This window comes from Oncorhynchus mykiss, chromosome 5 (genome assembly GCF_013265735.2).
Source record: "Oncorhynchus mykiss isolate Arlee chromosome 5, USDA_OmykA_1.1, whole genome shotgun sequence".
Taxonomy (NCBI): domain Eukaryota; kingdom Metazoa; phylum Chordata; class Actinopteri; order Salmoniformes; family Salmonidae; genus Oncorhynchus; species Oncorhynchus mykiss.
In genome coordinates this window covers 32109257-32129417 of record NC_048569.1, presented here as the reverse complement: position 1 = coordinate 32129417, position 20161 = coordinate 32109257, and the positions used below count along the sequence as shown (strand labels likewise).

Below are 20161 nucleotides of genomic sequence, written 5' to 3'. Positions count from 1 at the left end.
TACCTGGTTAAATAAAGGTGAAATAAAAATAAAACTCAACACTGCAAATATGCGGAATCTCTTCATCTTTGGTTCTGACTCCACTTCTTCAACTTCTCAAACGTGTCAAAAGTATCAAAATCTTAATTGCTATGCTATCCCCGATGTGACCAACCAAAAGTGGGCTCGTTAATATTTTCTGGGAAATCAGTGGAGAAAAACGGGTTAATGTCTGTTGGTCTATGAGAAACATATGCTGCGCAAAGCGATATCAATCTTGAATGATTGGAAGCACCCAGTATGCAATGCGTCGCTGCTGCTTCCATCTGCTCGGCGGAACAGTGTAAGCACAGTAACCGCTAAATTAGTCTTTCCCTCCAAAAGCCACGTTTGCTAATTAACTCCTGGAAGATTAATAGACTATCGCTATAGTGCAAATTCAAAATGTCTCGTCGTTTTACAATGAATTAATTTCTTCACACTGGGACCAACCTGAGGACTGAGAGCGAATAAAGTGTTTATGGAACACCTTGTCAATTTGACAGAAGAGGCAACTGAACCAACAAAACAAAAAACATCGCCCTCTCTGATGCTGCCTCGAAAATTACAGATAGATGTTTCTGTATGTGTGTGTGTGAAAGGGAGAAACAGAGAGAGATATGGAGAAAGTGGGAGAGCATATATCAACAGGGAACGGCAATGTACTTAACATTCACCATATCGAAAGTTTCTTGCATCACCATTCTAGGAAAGAACTGCTAGTGTAGTGAATGACAACAGACAGTTTGTCTACATCAAAGCGTCATATTGCTTTAGGAACAGCAGCACACAGACAGGCCATGAAGACTAACTGGGAGACAACTCTCAAGCCACTAAGAGATAGGCGTCTGTTGTGTGTGTGAGTGAGCCATAGGCCCTCCATGCGTCATTGGATTTGTTGTTGCGTCTACTGTACTTCCGACAAAAGGAGACATCTGACAAACGGCTCCCAGAGGTATAAACAGAGCTAATGTATATGAAGAAAAGCTGTCTCCAGACCAGCTTTCACATCACCAATGTCCGTGCCACATAACATCCCCAAATAACACGCACACACCACACACAAAATACCCATCCCCCGTACTACTACATACAGTTGAAGTCGGAAGTTTACATACACCTTAGCCAAATACATTTAAAATAAGTTTTTCACAATTCCTGACATTTAATCCTAGTAAAAAATTCCCTGTCTTAGGTCAGTTAGGATCACCACTTTATTTTAAGAATGTGAAATATCGGAAAAATAGTAGAGAGAATGATTTATTTCAGCTTTTATTTCTTTCATCACATTTCCAGTGGATCAGAAGTTTACATACACTCAATTAGTATTTGGTAGCATTGCCTCTAAATTGTTTAGCTTGGGTCAAACGTTTTGGGTAGCCTTCCAAAAGCTTCCCACAATAAGTTGGGTGAATTTTGGCCCATTCCTCCAGACAGAGCTGGTGTAACTGAGTCAGGTTTGTTGACCTCCTAGCTCGCACATGCTTTTTCAGTTCTGCCCTCAAATATTTTATTGGATTGTGATGGGCACTCCAATACCTTGACTTTGTTGTCCTTAAGCCATTTTGGCACTACTTTGGAAATATGTTTGGGGTCAATGTCCATTTGGAAGACCCATTTGCAACCAAGCTTTAACTTCCTAACTGATGTCTTGAGATGTTGCTTCAATATATCCTCATAATTGTCCTTCCTCAATAAGAAATCTATTTTGTGAAGTGCACCTGTCCCTTCTGCAGAAAAGCACCCCCACAACATGATGCTGCCACTGCAGTGCTTCATGGTTGGGATGGTGTTCTTCAGCTTGCAAGCCTCCCCATTTTTCCTCCAAACATAACGATGGTCATTATGGCCAAACTCTTCTATTTTTGTTTCATCAGACCAGAGGACATTTCTCCAAAAAGTACGATCTTTGTCCTCATGTGCAGTGGCAAACTGTAGTCTGGCTTTTTTATGGCGGTTTTGGAGCAGTGGCTTCTTCCTGGCTGAGCAGCCTTCCAGGTTATGTCGATATAGGACTTGTTTTACTGTGGATATAGATACTTTTGTACCTGTTTCTTCCAGCATCTTCACAAGGTCCTTTGCTGTTGTTCTGGGATTGATTTGCACTTTTCACACCAAAGTACATTCATCTCTAGGAGACAGAACGCGTCTCATTCCTGAGCGGTATGACAACTGCGTGGTCCCATGGTGTTTGTACTTGCATGCTATTGTTTGTACAGATGAACGTGGTACCTTCAGGCGTTTGGAAATTGCTCCCAAGGATGAACCAGACTTGTGGAGGTCTACATTTGTCTGTTTTCTTTTGATTTTCCTATTATGTCAAGCAAAGAGGCACTGAGTTTGAAGGTAGGCCTTAAAATACATCCACAGGTACACCTCCAATTTACTCAAATTATGTCAATTATCCTATCAGAAGCTTCTAAAGCCATGACATACTTTTCTGGAATTTCTAAGCTGTTTAAAGGCACAATCAATTTAGTGTATGTAAACTTCTGATCCACTGAAATTGTGATACACTGAATTATAAGTGAAATAATCTGTTTGTCAACAATTGTTGGAAAAAATCCTTGTGTCATGCACAAAGTAGATGTCCTAACCGACTTGCCAAAACTGTAGTTTGTTAACAAGACATTTGTGGAGTGGTTGAAAAACGAGTTTTAATGACTCCAACCTAAAGTGTATGTAAACTTCCGACTTCAATTGTACATACACAGTAGCAGTGAAAGTGACAGTGATAATCAGGGACTTATTGATAGACTGTGGAGATTTGTATGGCCTGAGGATATAAGGAGAGAGTTAAGGCACTGTGCAGTGCAGTATAGGGGTGAGAGGCCTGGGGACATTGTGGGCCCTTGCAGAGCGCTGATAAGAGCTTGTTTACTAACCTGTAGATGGTCAGGCCTCAGTCTGTAGCCGCGGAAACAGCGGGACAATAGGTGTGTAGAGCTGGAGATGCGGGAGCAGGCCATTTTTATTTAGTTAATTTAGCAGATGCTCACACCATAGTGTCATCAGACTTTTGATACCAATGCATGGTGAAAGGGGGGCACAAAATGGTGAACCACTATAAAAAATGGCATAGAAAAGTATTTTTTATTTAGAAAATACAAATTACAGCTCTACAAAGTATGTTGTTACAAAATACATTTGATTGTCATTCAGCCCAGTGTAATCCAAATGACAAAATACTGAAAAGTACTTTAAATACATATTTCAAGTACATGTAACATAAATACTGCCCATGCCTGAAATACATTTTATACAGCAAAATAACAGATTATTATTTTGTACTTTTTAACGTAGTAATGGAATACTACTGCTAGACTAAAATAGAAGAAGTTTTCATCAATGTGTAAGATTTATTGTTCGGGTCCTGTAGTAAGGGGGCTACAAGTCTGTGGCTTTTGGCAGACTACTGTATTCATGAATAACAAAAAATAACAAAAAATAACAAAAAATACTCTTCCCCAGACTATATTTTTAAATACAATTCTTAGGTCTTGATGTATAATAATGAATATCCTATCTCAAATAAAGGGTGAATGTAGAATAGTACAAGTCAAAACTGCCACATCTGCATTTTGCTCTTCCTCTCTGTCAAAGTGAATAGTGGTTTGATCCTTTGACTCTGTGAAGAGACTCAATAAAGGAAGTTACTGATTCCAGGATGTGGCTTGTTGCTGGCAGGGTCACAATGCCTCTCTTGAATATATTACCCTTAATGTCAGAGTTGTGTGGGTTTTTATTTCCAGCCAAGGTCCTCTTTCTGCTGAGTCGGGAGATCCATTCCACAGAATACTGACGTTGGACCTTTCACCTTTCAAACAAGAACTGATAGTCCGATCCAAGTCAGATTAGCCTGATGATAAAGTAATCGGTTTAATATTTCTGCTTTTTGACAGTTTTTTAGAGGAAAGAGCCACACTGGCTTTATCCGCTACGTGATGTCATTGTTCTCAATACACCTACAGATGTAGGATCTTAATTTGAGCCAGTTTGCTACAGCAACAACAAGAAATATTAATAATTAAGTAACTTTATGAAAAAATGCACACTGTTCAATCACCCTATTACGGGCAAGGCCATTAAGATTAATGGCATCATTATGTGTTCCACCAAAAATGTGGTATATCTGATCAAGTGTATAAGTGGTCTATGCTATGTAGTAAACACAAAACGAGCTCTGAAAACAAGGATAGCAGAACACATGAGTAATACCAGTATCTCCAAGGACTCTTAACATGTTCGATACCAATGTATCTCGGAGAGCTGATATTGTGACGAGCCTCCATGAAATGCGCCACAGGGCTTCTCTGGTCAAGAAGCCCTGTGGCGCATTTCATGGAGGCTCGTCACAATATCAGCTCTCCGAGATACATTGGTATCGAACATGTTAAGAGTCCTTGGAGATACTGATAGTGTATTACTGAGAAGAGAATTGTATTGGATTCACCGTTTGTCTGTCATGTCTCCAAAAGGTCTTAACCAAGAGTTTGATATCAGACCATTTCTTACTTGAATATGTCACATTGATTTGTCCTGCCATCCAGGTCTCCACTTGGTCATTTTGTACATACAGTATATTATATTTTCTGTAATTATTCGTTGATGTACAATTATTAGAGGTACACAAGTTGTTTTTGAAATAGGTCACTGTAATTATATCTACGGCCACTGCCAATGGTCATATGGGTGGGTATTGCATGTAATCCTTTATGAAATGTTTGGGGTCACTTCGAAATGTCCTTGTTTTTGAACGAAAAGTGATTTTTTTGTCCATTAAAATAACATAAAATTGATCAGAAATACAGTGCAGACATTGTTAATGTTGTAAATGACTATTGTAGCTGGAAAACGCAGATTTTTTATGAAATATCAACATAGGCCATTATCAGCAATCATCACTCCTGTGTTCCAATGGCATGTTGTGTTAGCTAATCCAAGTTTATCATTTTAAAAGGCTAATTGATCATTAGAAAACCCTTTTGAAATTATGTTAGTACAGCTGAAAACTGTGGTTCTGATTAAATAATCAATAAGACTAGTTGTGTATCTGGAGCATCAGCATTTGTGGGTTCGATTACAGGCTCAAAATGTCCAGAAACAAAGAACTTTCTTATGAAACTCAGAATATTCTTGTTCTGAGAAATGAAGGCTATTCTATGCGAGAAATTGCCGAGAAACGGAAGATCTCGTACAACACTGTGTTCTACTACCTTCACAGAACAGCGCAAACTGGCCCTAACCAGAATAGAAAGAGGAGTGGGAGGCCCCGGTGCACAACTGAGCAAGAGGAGAAGTACATTAAAGTGTCTAGTTTGAGAAACAGATGCCTCACAAGTCCTCAACTGACAGCTACATTAAATAGTACCCGCAAAACACCAGTCTCAACGTCAACAGTGAAGAGGCGACTCCGGGATGCTGGCCTTCTAGGCAGAGTTGCAAAAAAAAGCCATATCTCAGACTGGCTTATAAAAAGAAAAGATTAAGATGGGCAAAAGAACACAGGCACTGGACAGAGGAAGATTGGAAAAAAAGTGTTACGTACAGACAAATCTAAGTTGAGGTGTTCGGATCACAAAGAACATTCGTGAGATGCAGAAAATATCATGACACAAGGTGAGACCCATATGCACACACAGGAGGCAGATGGTTGGAGTCTTAAAATGTTTATTAATCCAAAGGGATAGGCAAGAGAATGGTTGTGGACAGGCAAAAAGGTCAAAACCAGTCCAGGAGGTACAGGCTCGTGGTCAAGTGGCAGACAGGCTCGTGGTCAAGGCAGGCAGAATGGTCATGCAGGTGGGTACAAAGTCCAGAAACAGGCAAGGGTCAAAATCGTGAGGACTAGAAAAAAGAGAATGCATAAAGCAGGAGAACAGGAAAACCGCTGGTTGACTTGTAAACATACAAGACGAAGTGGCACAGCGAAACAGGAAATACAGGGATAAATACACTGGGGAAAATCAGCGACACCTAGAGGGGGTGGAGAGAATCACAAGGACAGGTGAGACAGATCAGGCCGTGACAGAAAAAATGAAAAGATGCTAGAGTAGTGCTTGATGCCATCTGTCAAGCATGGTGGAGGCAATGTGATGGTCTGGGAGTGCTTTGGCGGTGGTAAAGTGGGAGATTTGTACAGGGTAAAGGGGATCTTGAAGAAGGAAGGCTATCACTCCGTTTTGCAATGCAATGCCATACCCTGTGGACAATGCTTAATTGGAGCCAATTTCCTCCTACAACAGGTCAATGACCCAAAGCACAGCTCCAACCCTAATGAGCTATTATGAGAACAGCTCGACCGTATGGTACGTAAGAAGTGCCCATCAAGCCAATCCAATTTATGGGAGGTGCTTCAGGAAGCATGGGGTGAAATCTCTTCAGATTACCTCAACAAATTGACAACTAGGATGCCAAAGGTCTGCAAGGCTGTAATAGCTGCAAATGGAGGATTATTTGACGAAAGCAAAGTTTGAAGGACACAATTATTTCAATTAAAAATCATTATTTATAACCTTGTCAACGTCTTGACTATGTTTCCTATTCATTTTGCAACTCATTTAATGTATTTCTAAGTGAGCCCGAACTTTTGGATGGTAGTGTATAGCCTCTGTGATTAATTATGATTGACTATGCGCTTAAGTGAATCTAATTGCTTCCACACCCACCATGCCTAGTGGACATATGAAGTGAAATATGTATATTTTGGGATTTAAGCACTCAGACTGTTTGACCTGATGAAGATCTGTTTCGGATTGAAACGTTGTCATTAAAGCTGTGAATTGGGATCATAAACAGTGTGCGGGCCTTTCTGCTCTTTTACATTGATAATTGATGTACATTTTTGTAGGAGTTGATCAAAGTCTGACATTTCTAAGTAGGAAGTTCAGAAGCCTTTTTAAACCTCACATATACTACAAGTTAAACATTTATCCTGCAATAGGATGGTCAAATTAAGATCGGTACAGTATGCCTTGAAGAGATGGGCAAGTTGCAAAAAAAGATTACAAGATTGGAAATAATAATTTAAATGATTTTTGCTGTTTAGTTGTGTAATACGTCAGGGTTATCTGTAGATATTAAACATTTCCCACAATGTTAGGAATAAACTTTAATATTAAACAAACTATTTATGTACAAAAAAACCCAAGAAGGCACAGATAGTAGACTTGGAATGTACCAGGCTGTGTCAGAGGGCTAACTTTGTGTACTTTACAGTATTGAGAAATCCCCCCTCCCCATACCTCGGCCCCACTGTAGTTAGCTCCTCAGACAGGAGACACATGCCTATTTGGGCATTTTCTTTGGCTCAGCATCAGGTCTGGGAGTTGACCAGAACAATGAGACTAGAAGGGGCAGTCAAGAGACAGATACAAGCAGGCAGAAAAAGATAAGGGAGGAGGAGAGGTATTAATGGCAGATTCAGCAAGATTGCCAGACGCGATACAAGCCAAAGACCTAAATACTCAGATGAACACTGTGACACATCATCATTTCCTAAACATCCTCTACTATCCTATCATCCTATATCACATCATACATCTCATACACTGTAGGCTACATCCTCTGGCATCTAAAATCATGATGCATTCATTCAACCCTGACTCCGCCTCACATCTAACTCACATCTAAATGGGAATCACCACCATCATTCCTAAACATCTCTTCTTCCAATGGAAAATAAAATGTAAGGCGCTGCTGATAAAAATAGATAAAGACAGAGGAGAAATGGAACAGCACTTCTCTATAGCTCATTTACCAGCAAACCGCTTAGTGAGGCCGTTGGCATTTCCGGGTCAGGCAGAGGGGTTAGTGTGACTATGGTTTATATTTTTAGTGACTGGTAAATAGGATAAGGAGAGGATCTTGTGTGTGTGTTGTGTGTGTGTGTGTGTGTGTGTGTGTGTGTGTGTGTGTCTGTGTCTGTGTGTGTGTGTGTGTGTCATGTGTGTGTGTGTTTGTGTGTGTGTATGTGTATGTGTATATGTGTGGTGTGTGTGTGCTTTGCCCGGTGGTGGCAGACACCAGGGGTTGATTTACGTAAAGCAGTCCGGCGCAGTCACAGGCTGTTGACTCTGTCACGAGACAGCGTTTCTTTATGGCAGGTAATCTGGCTGTTAAGTGGACATTATGAAGGCACGGGCAGAATAACAGGAAGCCAGGCCTTGACTAGGGCAGGAGAAGAGGGATGATGAGAAAAGAGAGGGAGGAGCTCGCTTGTGGAGCAGTGGGGAAAGAAAGAAAGTCACAGTTCATTAACGAAAAGATGAGAGGCTGGAAAGAATGAGCTGTTTGTGTGGTGGGCATTGGCTTGACTCATGCCCCTTCTCTCTCTCCCTTCTCTCCCTCCACCCCCCCCCCCCCCCCCCCCCCCCTCATAGTGATGAAAATGTCCTCTGCCCGGGCTCTCTGTCATCATCAGGCCAGATGTCTAAACCGGGGCATTTCCTGTTGCCCTCATGACTATTGTTGTTTCCTGTTCAACCCCCCCCTCTCTCTCCCTCCATCCTTCCATGGCGCTGATCAACCATAAACCCCCTCCCCCATAGGCCTTGCACCTTGTAGTTATAGTAAGGAAGGCCTTGGTCTGCAGGAGCGCTGATATAGGATCAGTTTAGCCTTTTAGATCATAATGAATAAGGTTATATGGACAGGGGTTACCTGATCCTAGATCAGCACTGGTACTCTCATATGCTTTGTGAATATGAACAGGCCAAGAAACTGAGAAGCTATGATTGTCTCTTAGAAGTTCATAGCAGTTTTGAACGCTCGTAATAAGTTATCAGAATAAATCATTATATGTGTCTAAATCCGGTCATTTAATTCTGCCACTGTGAAACACATCAGCTGAATGATAACTGATCTTTCTAGAAAATGGCGAGGTTTTCGATTCATCTTTACCACCGACTCATTCCAATTTAAAAAAAAGATCCATCACATAGAACAAGCTGAAAATCCTCATACATTTTTCAATGGAGCATTGTCCTCTGTGCTCAATAATATAATCCCTTTCCATAATGGGTGTCAGTGGTATCCGGTTTAGATGCGTGTCTACTGATTGGGACTCAGAGACTCAGACCAGGGTCGTCTCTGTTGTATTTGTCCTGTGATCATATCTGGGTCAGGAGACAGACCAGGGCCCAGCCCAGGCCCCAGCACAGCCAATCCAGATCTGAACGTGCCGCAACCGTGACGCCTGCCACCCAATGACCCCGCAAGGTGCAGATAAAGCCCTAATCAGATCTCACTGTGATGGGCGGGACTTGGTCCTAGTGCTGACTGTTGATTGGGTAGGAAGCGACACCTGACCCTGCTCATCCTGAGGAAGGAGGCGGTTTAATGGTGGGGAATATTTATAAAGCACCAAAAGGACACTCCAACCAGGGGACAAAGTATTAGGAACAGATAAAGCAAATACATACTTTAAAAAAAAGTAAATCAGCTGCCCTGTGTCTGTGTGACAGAGAGCAGAGGTTGGGGAGGAAACTCCCTGTGGTGCGGCATGGTAGTCAGGGAGTGAGGAATAGCAGAGGAATGGACTTGATTTAATGTTACCCATATGGCCGTGAGGTCCCAGATAAACTCGACTTATCAGCCGTGCCAGTCAGACCGGCAGCCCCTCCCACACATTTAGCATCAATACTCCTTACTTTATCTCCTGATTACAACACACGGCAGTGCTGCTTCCTAATGACCCACCATGCAACCCTTGTCCCCTCCTTCCCTTCCATAGACAGTCACTGAGTCACGAGTGATGGAGTGCATGTGGAGGAATCAGAGATGAATAGAACAGGAAAACAACACCCTCCATAGGCTAGGCTAATCTGTAACCAAGAGGGTGATTGAATATGTGTTTCAGATCATATATTATAGTGCTAGTCTACCGAGCTCTTTGCATGTTGCCTAACATATCTATTAATATATCTTGCTAATGATACTGTATCTTGGGCTTTACTGTATTAATGGTTTATGCATAAAACATTATGAGGAAATGCATAATGCATTATTCATATGGTCATAATAGAGGGTGTTAGCTCAATCAGCTCTCCATGTTTTTCTCTTCTTATTGTACCTCTCCTCTTGTACACTCTTAGAAAAAAAGGTGTTATCTAGAACCTAAAATGGGTTATTCTGCTGTCCCCATAGGAGAACCCTTTGAATAACTATTTTTGGTTTCAGGTAGAACCCTTTTCGGTTCCATGCAGAACCCATTCCACATTATTGGCCATCATTGTAATAAAGAATTTGCTCTAGACTCGTTAAATAAAGGTTCAATAAAATGTATGGTCCTAGAAAATGTGAACTCTCTACTTTGTTTAACCGGGTTTCCCTCTGTCTCTCCCCCAGCATCCCAGCAGACCTGTGAGCCAGTGGCGGTCCCTGAAAACCAGAATGCCTGGATCAGGTTGAGAGAGATGCGTCCAGGCTGCTGGACCAACTACACCACTCAGGACGGCAAAGAAGTTCACATCCTCAGCCTGCACTACACTATTGAGGTAAGGCAATCTACTGTATACGGTTTGCATGTCCTAAACTACTGTGGAAGGCTTCCACTGCATTTCAATCGACCAGTATGTCCAGTGTAAAAATGTCCAAGATTAAGACACAGGTTCCAATATGTAGTACACTGATATGTGAGGTAATATGATTTTACTGTAGTCATATTTGTTCAAATGACTGTAGTTTTTCAAATAATAGCATTAACTTTTCAAAATGTTCTGCATTGTTAGATTCAATTCAGTTTGTATAGCCCACATCATATCTGGAGTCCATATAGTAGATACAGTGCCTTGCGAAAGTATTCGGCCCCCTTGAACTTTGCGACCTTTTGCCACATTTCAGGCTTCAAACATAAAGATATAAAACTGTATTTTTTTGTGAAGAATCAACAACAAGTGGGACACAATCATGAAGTGGAACGACGTTTATTGGATATTTCAAACTTTTTTAACAAATCAAAAACTGAAAAATTGGGCGTGCAAAATTATTCAGCCCCCTTAAGTTAATACTTTGTAGCGCCACCTTTTGCTGCGATTACAGCTGTAAGTCGCTTGGGGTATGTCTCTATCAGTTTTGCACATCGAGAGACTGACATTTTTTCCCATTCCTCCTTGCAAAACAGCTCGAGCTCAGTGAGGTTGGATGGAGAGCATTTGTGAACAGCAGTTTTCAGTTCTTTCCACAGATTCTCGATTGGATTCAGGTCTGGACTTTGACTTGGCCATTCTAACACCTGGATATGTTTATTTTTGAACCATTCCATTGTAGATTTTGCTTTATGTTTTGGATCATTGTCTTGTTGGAAGACAAATCTCCGTCCCAGTCTCAGGTCTTTTGCAGACTCCATCAGGTTTTCTTCCAGAATGGTCCTGTATTTGGCTCCATCCATCTTCCCACCAATTTTAACCATCTTCCCTGTCCCTGCTGAAGAAAAGCAGGCCCAAACCATGATGCTGCCACCACCATGTTTGACAGTGGGGTTGGTGTGTTCAGGGTGATGAGCTGTGTTGCTTTTACGCCAAACATAACATTTTGCATTGTTGCCAAAAAGTTCAATTTTGGTTTCATCTGACCAGAGCACCTTCTTCCACATGTTTGGTGTGTCTCCCAGGTGGCTTGTGGCAAACTTTAAACAACACTTTTTATGGATATCCTTAAGAAATGGCTTTCTTCTTGCCACTCTTCCATAAAGGCCAGATTTGTGCAATATACGACTGATTGTTGTCCTATGGACAGAGTCTCCCACCTCAGCTGTAGATCTCGGCAGTTCATCCAGTGTGATCATGGGCCTCTTGGCTGCATCTCTGATCAGTCTTCTCCTTGTATGAGCTGAAAGTTTAGAGGGACGGCCAGGTCTTGGTAGATTTGCAGTGGTCTGATACTCCTTCCATTTCAATATTATCACTTGCACAGTGCTCCTTGGGATGTTTAAAGCTTGGGAAATCTTTTTGTATCCAAATCCGGCTTTAAACTTCTTCACAACAGTATCTCGGACCTGCCTGGTGTGTTCCTTGTTCTTCATGATGCTCTCTGCGCTTTTAACGGACCTCTGAGACAATCACAGTGCAGGTGCATTTATACGGAGACTTGATTACACACAGGTGGATTGTAATTATCATCATTAGTCATTTAGGTCAACATTGGATCATTCAGAGATCCTCACTGAACTTCTGGAGAGCGTTTGCTGCACTGAAAGTAAAGGGGCTGAATAATTTTGCACGCCCAATTTTTCAGTTTTTGATTTGTTAAAAAAGTTTGAAATATCCAATAAATGTCGTTCCACTTCATGATTGTGTCCCACTTGTTGTTGATTCTTCACAAAAAATTACAGTTTTATATCTTTATGTTTGAAGCCTGAAATGTGGCAAAAGGTCGCAAAGTTCAAAGGGGCCGAATACTTTCGTAAGGCACTGTAGCTACGGTAGCTCCATATAGCTGGAATATTTGTCCCGTTCCTGGGGGAAAATGTTGTTCTGGGAGAGTGTCTGTGTGAAATTGATACCAGATGAGCGTCAGCACACCAGGCTAGCTTTCTCATGAGATTGATGCCAGATGACAGTTAGCACACTAGGTTAGCTTTCTCATGAGTTTGATGCCAGATGAGTGTTAGCGTGCTAGGTTAGCTAGCTTTCCCATGTGGCTGAGAGTCAACATTAGGGACACCTCCTCTGGTTAGCCTGATAAGTGCAAACACATGCCAAACATAACATGGAGCTGGGGTCACCCCTTACAGGCTTGCACTACATACACAGTAGTGTGAAAACACACTACCGCATCCAACAGCCTGCATGGGGAATGGGGCTGTGTGTGTGGATGTCAAAAAGTTGTACCGTAAATTGCAGTAGGACCAATTGGAAATCAATTGAGGAAATTGACCCTAGATCAGTGCTTAGGAGGACAAATGTAATCCTACACTGCTTTTTCCTTCGCAGACTTCCTTTTTCATTTTCTGACAGTGTCTGGTCAGCACATATTAGTAATTTCTTTATCAGTGCTGTGCTCTCTCTCCCTCGTCCTTCACTCTCTGTTTCTCTCTCTCTCTCTGACACACGCAAGCATGCACAGGCACACACACACACACTGACTTTATCTCTCTCATTCCCTCTTTAATATTAATTAAAGGGGGCTCACCCAGGAGTGGGTCTGTGTGGTACCCATTAGTGTGTGGTTGTGATTCGGATGAGACGCCATCACAGGATAATACAGTATCTGAGGATGGCTGCCTGGATTCCTCACCTTTAATGAAGGCTAAAGGAGTCCCTCGGCCTGCCTGCACTAAATGAAAAAATACTGGAAAATCTCTTCCTGTCTTCCTCTGCTTCTCCCTCTGGCGTCATAGAAAACAACTATAACATGTTAAATTGTTCTTAACTCGTGTTTTTATGTACACAGCTAAACAAAGACAGATTTCTTCCAAGAATGGTCCTAGAGTGGTCCAAGAAAGAGAAATGTGGTGTAGAAGAAATGTTAGCTCTTTACTGCCAGGTTTTTATGAAACACGAAAGATTGAAGAGGAGGAGGAACACAAAGGCTGTAGTTTGTCCGGAACTGGAGCCAGCCGTGTGATCCCGTGGACATTCCACAGAGCAAGCGTATCCTGTTCTCCTGTGGGACCAGGCTAAATGTTTGGAATTGGAGAGTGAGGGTTCATGCTATTTCTCAACACACACAGCCTTATCACTCTATTTACTGCATCAGTTTGGGGCAGTGCTGAAAATGTACGATTTGGAAGGCTTGGAGGCTTTGCTTATCCTCAGACACAAAGCAGGGAGGGTTATGTCCTTGGCTGAAGGCAAAATGACCAGTGGATGGAGAGAAGATATTTTTTCTCTGTCTGTCTGTCTGTCTGTCTGTCTGTCTGTCTGTCTGTCTGTCTGTCTGTCTGTCTGTCTGTCATATTGAAAGTGTGGCTGCCTGGCGGTCTGTTCAATATGGCAGGGGGATGGAGGGACAAGAGGGAGAGAAGGGAGGAGAGAAGGCAGAAGGGGAGGGGCTTGTCCAGACTCCAATGATGTCACATTCTGGCACTGGACTTGGCTCACAGCCGAGACTGGACCGTCGGAGCCAGCTTAGGTTAGGGGAGAGAGACAAAGAATAACGGGAAGCTGTTATGCACCAGTAAAAGCCCTAGAGAAAAAAAAAGTCTGAGGAGGAAAACAATTGTATCTTGAAAGCACAGGAACAAAAATAGCAAGGGCGAGCGACCAGGGACGACAACGTGCATTGTTCCAACTTCTAGAGTAAATTGGAGATAGTGATGGAGAAAGTAAGAAGAAGAATTGAGGACAGTTCTTTTATAAAGACCTTTTGAGTTTTGGTTAACCGTGAAAGTATTGTTATTTCCCAACTGATTTGCATGCGTAAATCCTTTCGACTCATATAGTATATTAGTCACAGACACATCCTTGACTCTATTGACTCAAACTGAGTGAATAGTGAATAAGTTGTCCATACCAGACTGGTACACTGTCAGATAACAGGAAAAATGAGTCATACATTTACTGTATATTGTGTGATTTGCTAGAACACTCATGGAATAACAATAGGATTCTCAACCCAAAACTATTTCCAACCATCTAAGACCCTACTGTGTTTCATTGAAAGGGAAGTGTAAAGTCTAGTTGTCAGCAAAGCATAAAGTCTAAACTATTTCCCCTTCACTTGTTGAGGCCAATTTATATCATGAACGGCAGAAGAAGAAAACATGCATCTCTCAGCTGACTGGTAATTGAGTAATCCTGCTCCTTCAGGGTATTTCAAGAGGCATTCTCTGAGTTTCGATGATAAACATATACTGACAGTACTTAAAAGACTAGGCAAGCGACGTACTTTAATGCTCTGTGATGATAGACAGTGGCAAGGGACACGGATAATGTAATCAGTTAGACTGTTTGCCTGCAGCTCGGTCTGTCTCCTTGTCTGTAATTCACGCACGTGAACACACACACACACACATACTCCCCCACCATCCTTGCACACACACACACACACACACACACACACACACACTCTCCCCCACCATCCTTGCAAACACACACAGCACTTAAGTATTCTCTTTGTTCACTAATCCACGTGCCCCAGACTGCTCACCTCTGAAAATGTTCTTAAGTCTGCGCTAAAAATTAACGCCGGGACACAACAGGGATGCCTTTTATTTTGGACTTCCTGCCAATGGGCCCTGACAACTTCCCTCCTGCGAGACTCATTAGACGAAGGCAGAGAGGAAGAGAAAGAGAGAGGCCCAACTCGGCTGAAAATTTGTCTCCCTCCAGCAGGTGGCGTTTTTTTGTATTGTTTCCCCCACTAAGCAATGAGATTTTGTATGGAGTTTAATGAGAGAGTGCCGAATTTGGTCAACATAAAAACGTATGGCTTATTTGCTATGTGAGGTCTATTTGAGCAAATATAAGTTTCGCAATGCTTAGGTTTTTACGAGTGTCCTGATATAAGTAGGACATGTGACATCCCGGCAACTTTGAGAAAAAAGTATATCCATAATCTTTGACGAAGGTTTGTCTGTGGATTGGAGACGATCACAGGTGTGTTCTGTGAAGATGACTGATAGAAAAGAGGAGTGATTCAATTAAGGTGGACAGAGGGGAGATGATATCAAACTGCCTATTGGGCACACTAAATGAGTGTGTGTGTTCATGGACACAGCATCTGTTGCTCTCTTACATCCACAACACACTGGCCTGTTGACAGCAGCTATCGTGGTGTGTTGTCTGTCTGTTTGTGTGTGTGTGTGTGTTGAACTTGGCCCTTGCAGAGGCCTTGTGTATTAGCCCTGCAGTAGGCCTCAGACAATACATTGGGGGTCTCCTCCCACCAGCGTCAAACATTAGGGGTCCACATTTTCCACTTTGGCCCCTCGCCTCAGCTCAGCATGGCCCTCTCAGATTCACGCTGTCAACAGCAGGCAGCAGACGATCAATTTAATAAGAGTGAGCATAGACGAACAGAAAGACACCGTGTTCCTCAACCCCCTCGCACAGTACTCTCCACACAAAGGCCAGCAGCCAAGAGAATCCAGCTCCAAAACAAGCAAGAGTTTAGAGGCTTTAAGTCTGGATAAAAGTGGCTTTTTGTTAATGTTAATAGTTAATTCCCCAAAAGCCCCTCTTCAGAACTGTATTTTGGAGGTATTTAAGTACTGTCGTCCACTTCAGTATTTTAACAACAAAATTGATTAATTTAAGGTAATTCATTGGCACGTTCAAAACATAATATAAAAATCCTTTCTTCCTCTTTTTTTGTTGCTCTTTGTAAACATCACTATCTTACAACGCATTCTTGACTTACCAGGTATATATTGTAAGAGCATATTTGACTTACCTAAAGCTGAAGTCCAACACTGTTTACCTGTTGTCTACTGTGGTACAAACTGTGAACTAGAATATGCTTCTCTGACCCTCTGTACATTTTGCTACCAGCCTGCTGAATCCTGATGCAGCCTAGTGGAGCTGTGCTTTGTGAGCTAAGCATGTGTCGGGGCCACTGCCACTCAGATAGAGGCTGTCTAATCTCCTCCAGGACCACTGAGGCAGATAGTGTACAGGAGGGCATTGATGCACATCCAGTCCTCTCTCTGTCAGGGGTGGAAGTCAACTGCAGGGGCTGGCAAGGTGGACATGTTGACTCTGCTGTCACTGGAGAGGGGAGAAGAGATTAGTGGAGAGGATATGGCTAAGCCTCTCACCTCTGTTCCTACTGGTACTCCAAGCCTCTCACATCTGTTCCTATTGGTACTCCAAGCCTCTCACCTCTGTTCCTATTGGTACTCCAAGCCTCTCACCTCTGTTCCTATTGGTACTCCAAGCCTCTCACATCTGAGTACTGGTACTCCAAGCCTCTCACATTTGTTCCTACTGGTACTTCAAGCCTCTTACCTCTGTTCCCATTGGTACTCCAAGCCTCTCACCTCTGTTCCTATTGGTACTCCAAGCCTCTCACATCTGTTCCTACTGGTACTCCAAGCCTCTCACCTCCACTCCAAGAATGCAGAATGCCGATAAATGCCTTGGTGAGGAAAATTATGTCACAAATGTAATCATGTAATATTAGGCATACTAGTGTGTGCCCAGTGGGTATCTACTTGCTCATTGACAGCCCGCGAGCTACTGGGCCTGCAGTTTTCTGCTAAGGTGCAACCTTTGGTAGGCTGATGGAAGCCGACTCAGAGCCATTGGACCAACACCATTGGACATGAAACAACAATACAAATGTAGATAAACTATTTTATTTTGCAGGTGCCTTTTCACTTTAAACACCAGTGGTGCAACTAGTGCTTTCTAACGCCAATGAAACAAAACAGTGGCGCGCAGGAGAAAATAAATACTTTAGGTGACGGGGTGCAAAATGCAATATGTTAATTATTCTTATATAGCCTACTCAACCTCTCTTTTGTATCGTCTGAGATCCCTAAAGATTGGAAAGCTGCCATGGTCATCCCCCTCTTCAAAGGGGGTGACACTCTAGACCCAAACTGTTACAGACCTATATCTATCCTACCCTGCCTTTCTAAAGTATTCGAAAGCCAAGTTAACATACAGATCACCAACCATTTAGAATCCCACCGTACCTTCTCCGCTATGCAATCTGGTTTCCGAGCTGGTCATGGGTGCACCTCAGCCACACTCAAGGTCCTAAACGATATCATAACCGCCATTGATAAAAGACAATACTGTGCAGCTGTATTTATCGACCTGGCCAAGGCTTTCGACTCTATAAATCACTGCATTCTTATCGGCACTCAACAGCTTTGGTTTCTCAAATGACTGCCTCGCCTGGTTCACCAACTACTTCTCAGATAGAGTTCAATGTGTCAAATCGGAGGGCCTGTTGTCTGGACCTCTGGAAGTCTCTATGGGGGTGCCACAGGGTTCAATTCTTGGGCCGACTCTTTTCTCTGTATACTTCAATAATGTCACTTTTGCTACGGGTGATTCTCTGATCCACCACTATGCAGACGACACCATTCTGTATACATCTGGCCCTTCTTTGGACACTGTGTTAACAAACCTCCAGACGAGCTTCAATGCCATACAACACTCCTTCCGTGGCCTCCAACTGCTCATTAATGCAAGCGAAACTAAATGCATGCTCTTCAACCGATCGCTGCCTGCACCCGCCCGCCCGTCTAGCAACACTACTCTGGATGGTTCTGACTTAGAATGTGTGGACAACTACAAATACCTAGGTGTCTGGTTAGACTGTAAACTCTCCTTCCAGACTCACATTAAGCATCTCCAATCCAAAATGAAATCTAGAATCAACTTCCTATTTCACAACAAAGCATCTTTCACTCATGGTGCCAAACATACCCTCGTAAAACTGACTTATCCTACCGATCCTTGACTTCGGCGATGTCACTTACGAAATAGCCTCCAACACTCTACTCAGCAAACTGGATGCAGTCTATAACAGTGCCATCCGTTTTGTCACCAAAGCCCCATATACTACCCACCACTGCGACCTGTATGCTCTCGTTGGCTGACCCTCGCTTCATATTCGTCGCCAAACTCACTGGCTTCAGGTCATCTAATTCTTTTCTAGGTAAAGCCCCACCTTATCTCAGCTCACTGGTCACCATATCAGCACCCACCCGTTACACGCGCTCCAGCAGGTATATTTCACTGGTCACCCCCAAAGCCGACTCTTTCTTTGGCCGCCTTTCCTTCCAGTTCTCTGCTGCCAATGACTGTAACAAATTGCAAAAATCACTGAAGCTGGAGACTTATATCTCCCTCACTAACTTTAAGCATCGGCTGTCAGAGTAGCTTACCGATCATTGCACCTGTACATAGCCAATCTGTAAATAGCCCACCAAACTACCTCATCCCCATATTGTTATTTATTTTTATGCTCCTTTGCACCCCAGTATCTCTACTTGCACATTCATCTTCTGCACATGTATCACTCCAGTGTTTAATTGCTAAATTGTAATTATTTCACCACTATGGCCTATTTATTGCCTTACCTCCCTAATCTTACTACATTTGCAAACACTGTATATAGACCTTTCTATTGTGTTATTGACTGTACATTTGTTTATTGACTGTACGTTTGTTTATTCCATGTATAACTCTGTGTTGTTTGTGTCACACTGCTTTGCTCTATCTTTGCCAGGTCGCAGTTGTAAATTAGAACTTGTTCTCAACTGGCCTACCTGGTTAAATAAAGGTGAAATAAAAATAAAATAAAAAGTATCATTAAAAAAATTGACATATCTATTTAAATACAAAAACAAGCGTTTGCACCCCTATTTTCAAATTGGGGATGCAGCAGCTCCGTTTGCTCCATTGCTCAGGCGCCTATGCTGGTACCCTAAGCCTTTCAACCCACCTCCTCCTGGTACCCCAAGCCTCTCACCCCACCTCCTCCTGGTACCCCAAGCCTCTCAGCCCACCTCCTCCTGGTGCCCCAAGCCTCTCACCCCACCTCCTCCTGGTACCCAAAGCCTCTCACCCACCTCCTCCTGGTACCACAAGCCTCTCACCCCACCTCCTCCTGGTACCCCAAGCCTCTCACCTCACCTCCTCCCTCTACCCCAAGCCTCTCACCCACCTCCTCCTGGTACCCCAAGCCTCTCACCCCACCTCCTCCTGGTACCCCAAGCCTCTCATCCCACCTCCTCCTGGTGCCCCAAACCTCTCACCCCACCTCCTCCTGGTACCCCAAGCCTCTCAGCCCACCTCCTCCTGGTGCCCCAAGCCTCTCACCCCACCTCCTCCTGGTACCCCAAGCCTCTCAGCCCACCTCCTCCTGGTACCCCAAGCCTCTCAGCCCACCTCCTCCTGGTACCCCAAGCCTCTCAGCCCACCTCCTCCTGGTACCCCAAGCCTCACAGCCCTCCTCCTCCTGGTACCCCAATCCTCACAGCAGGAACTGGTGCTGGACTTGGATCACTGCTGCTGGATTGGATTAATGAGCTGGTCCTGCTAGTGTTGTGCTGGTTTGACTGTAGCATTGGACAGGTTTTGCTGTAGCCTGTTCCTCTACTGTAGCCTGTTCCTCAGCCCTAGCCATTAAAACAGTCAGCCAACACCTGCCACTGGGGATGAATGTCATATTTCCACATTACACAGTGATTTATAGTAGCTAACTTTGCCATTACTAGAGAGACTACATGATGTCTTGTTTC

At 43.1% G+C, this 20161-nt stretch overlaps 1 protein-coding gene across 3 annotated transcripts in view; it reads left to right on the top strand.

Moving 5' to 3' along the window:
• The window catches only part of LOC110523606 (endoglin), a 64795-nt gene that overhangs the window by 21614 nt on the left and 23020 nt on the right, over positions 1–20161 (top strand). For all 3 annotated transcript variants that reach the window (XM_021602463.2, XM_036977275.1, XM_036977276.1), the window contains one exon: positions 10366–10514. In XM_021602463.2, coding sequence (XP_021458138.2) covers positions 10366–10514 — 149 coding nt within the window. The remainder of the gene's footprint in view (positions 1–10365; positions 10515–20161) is intronic.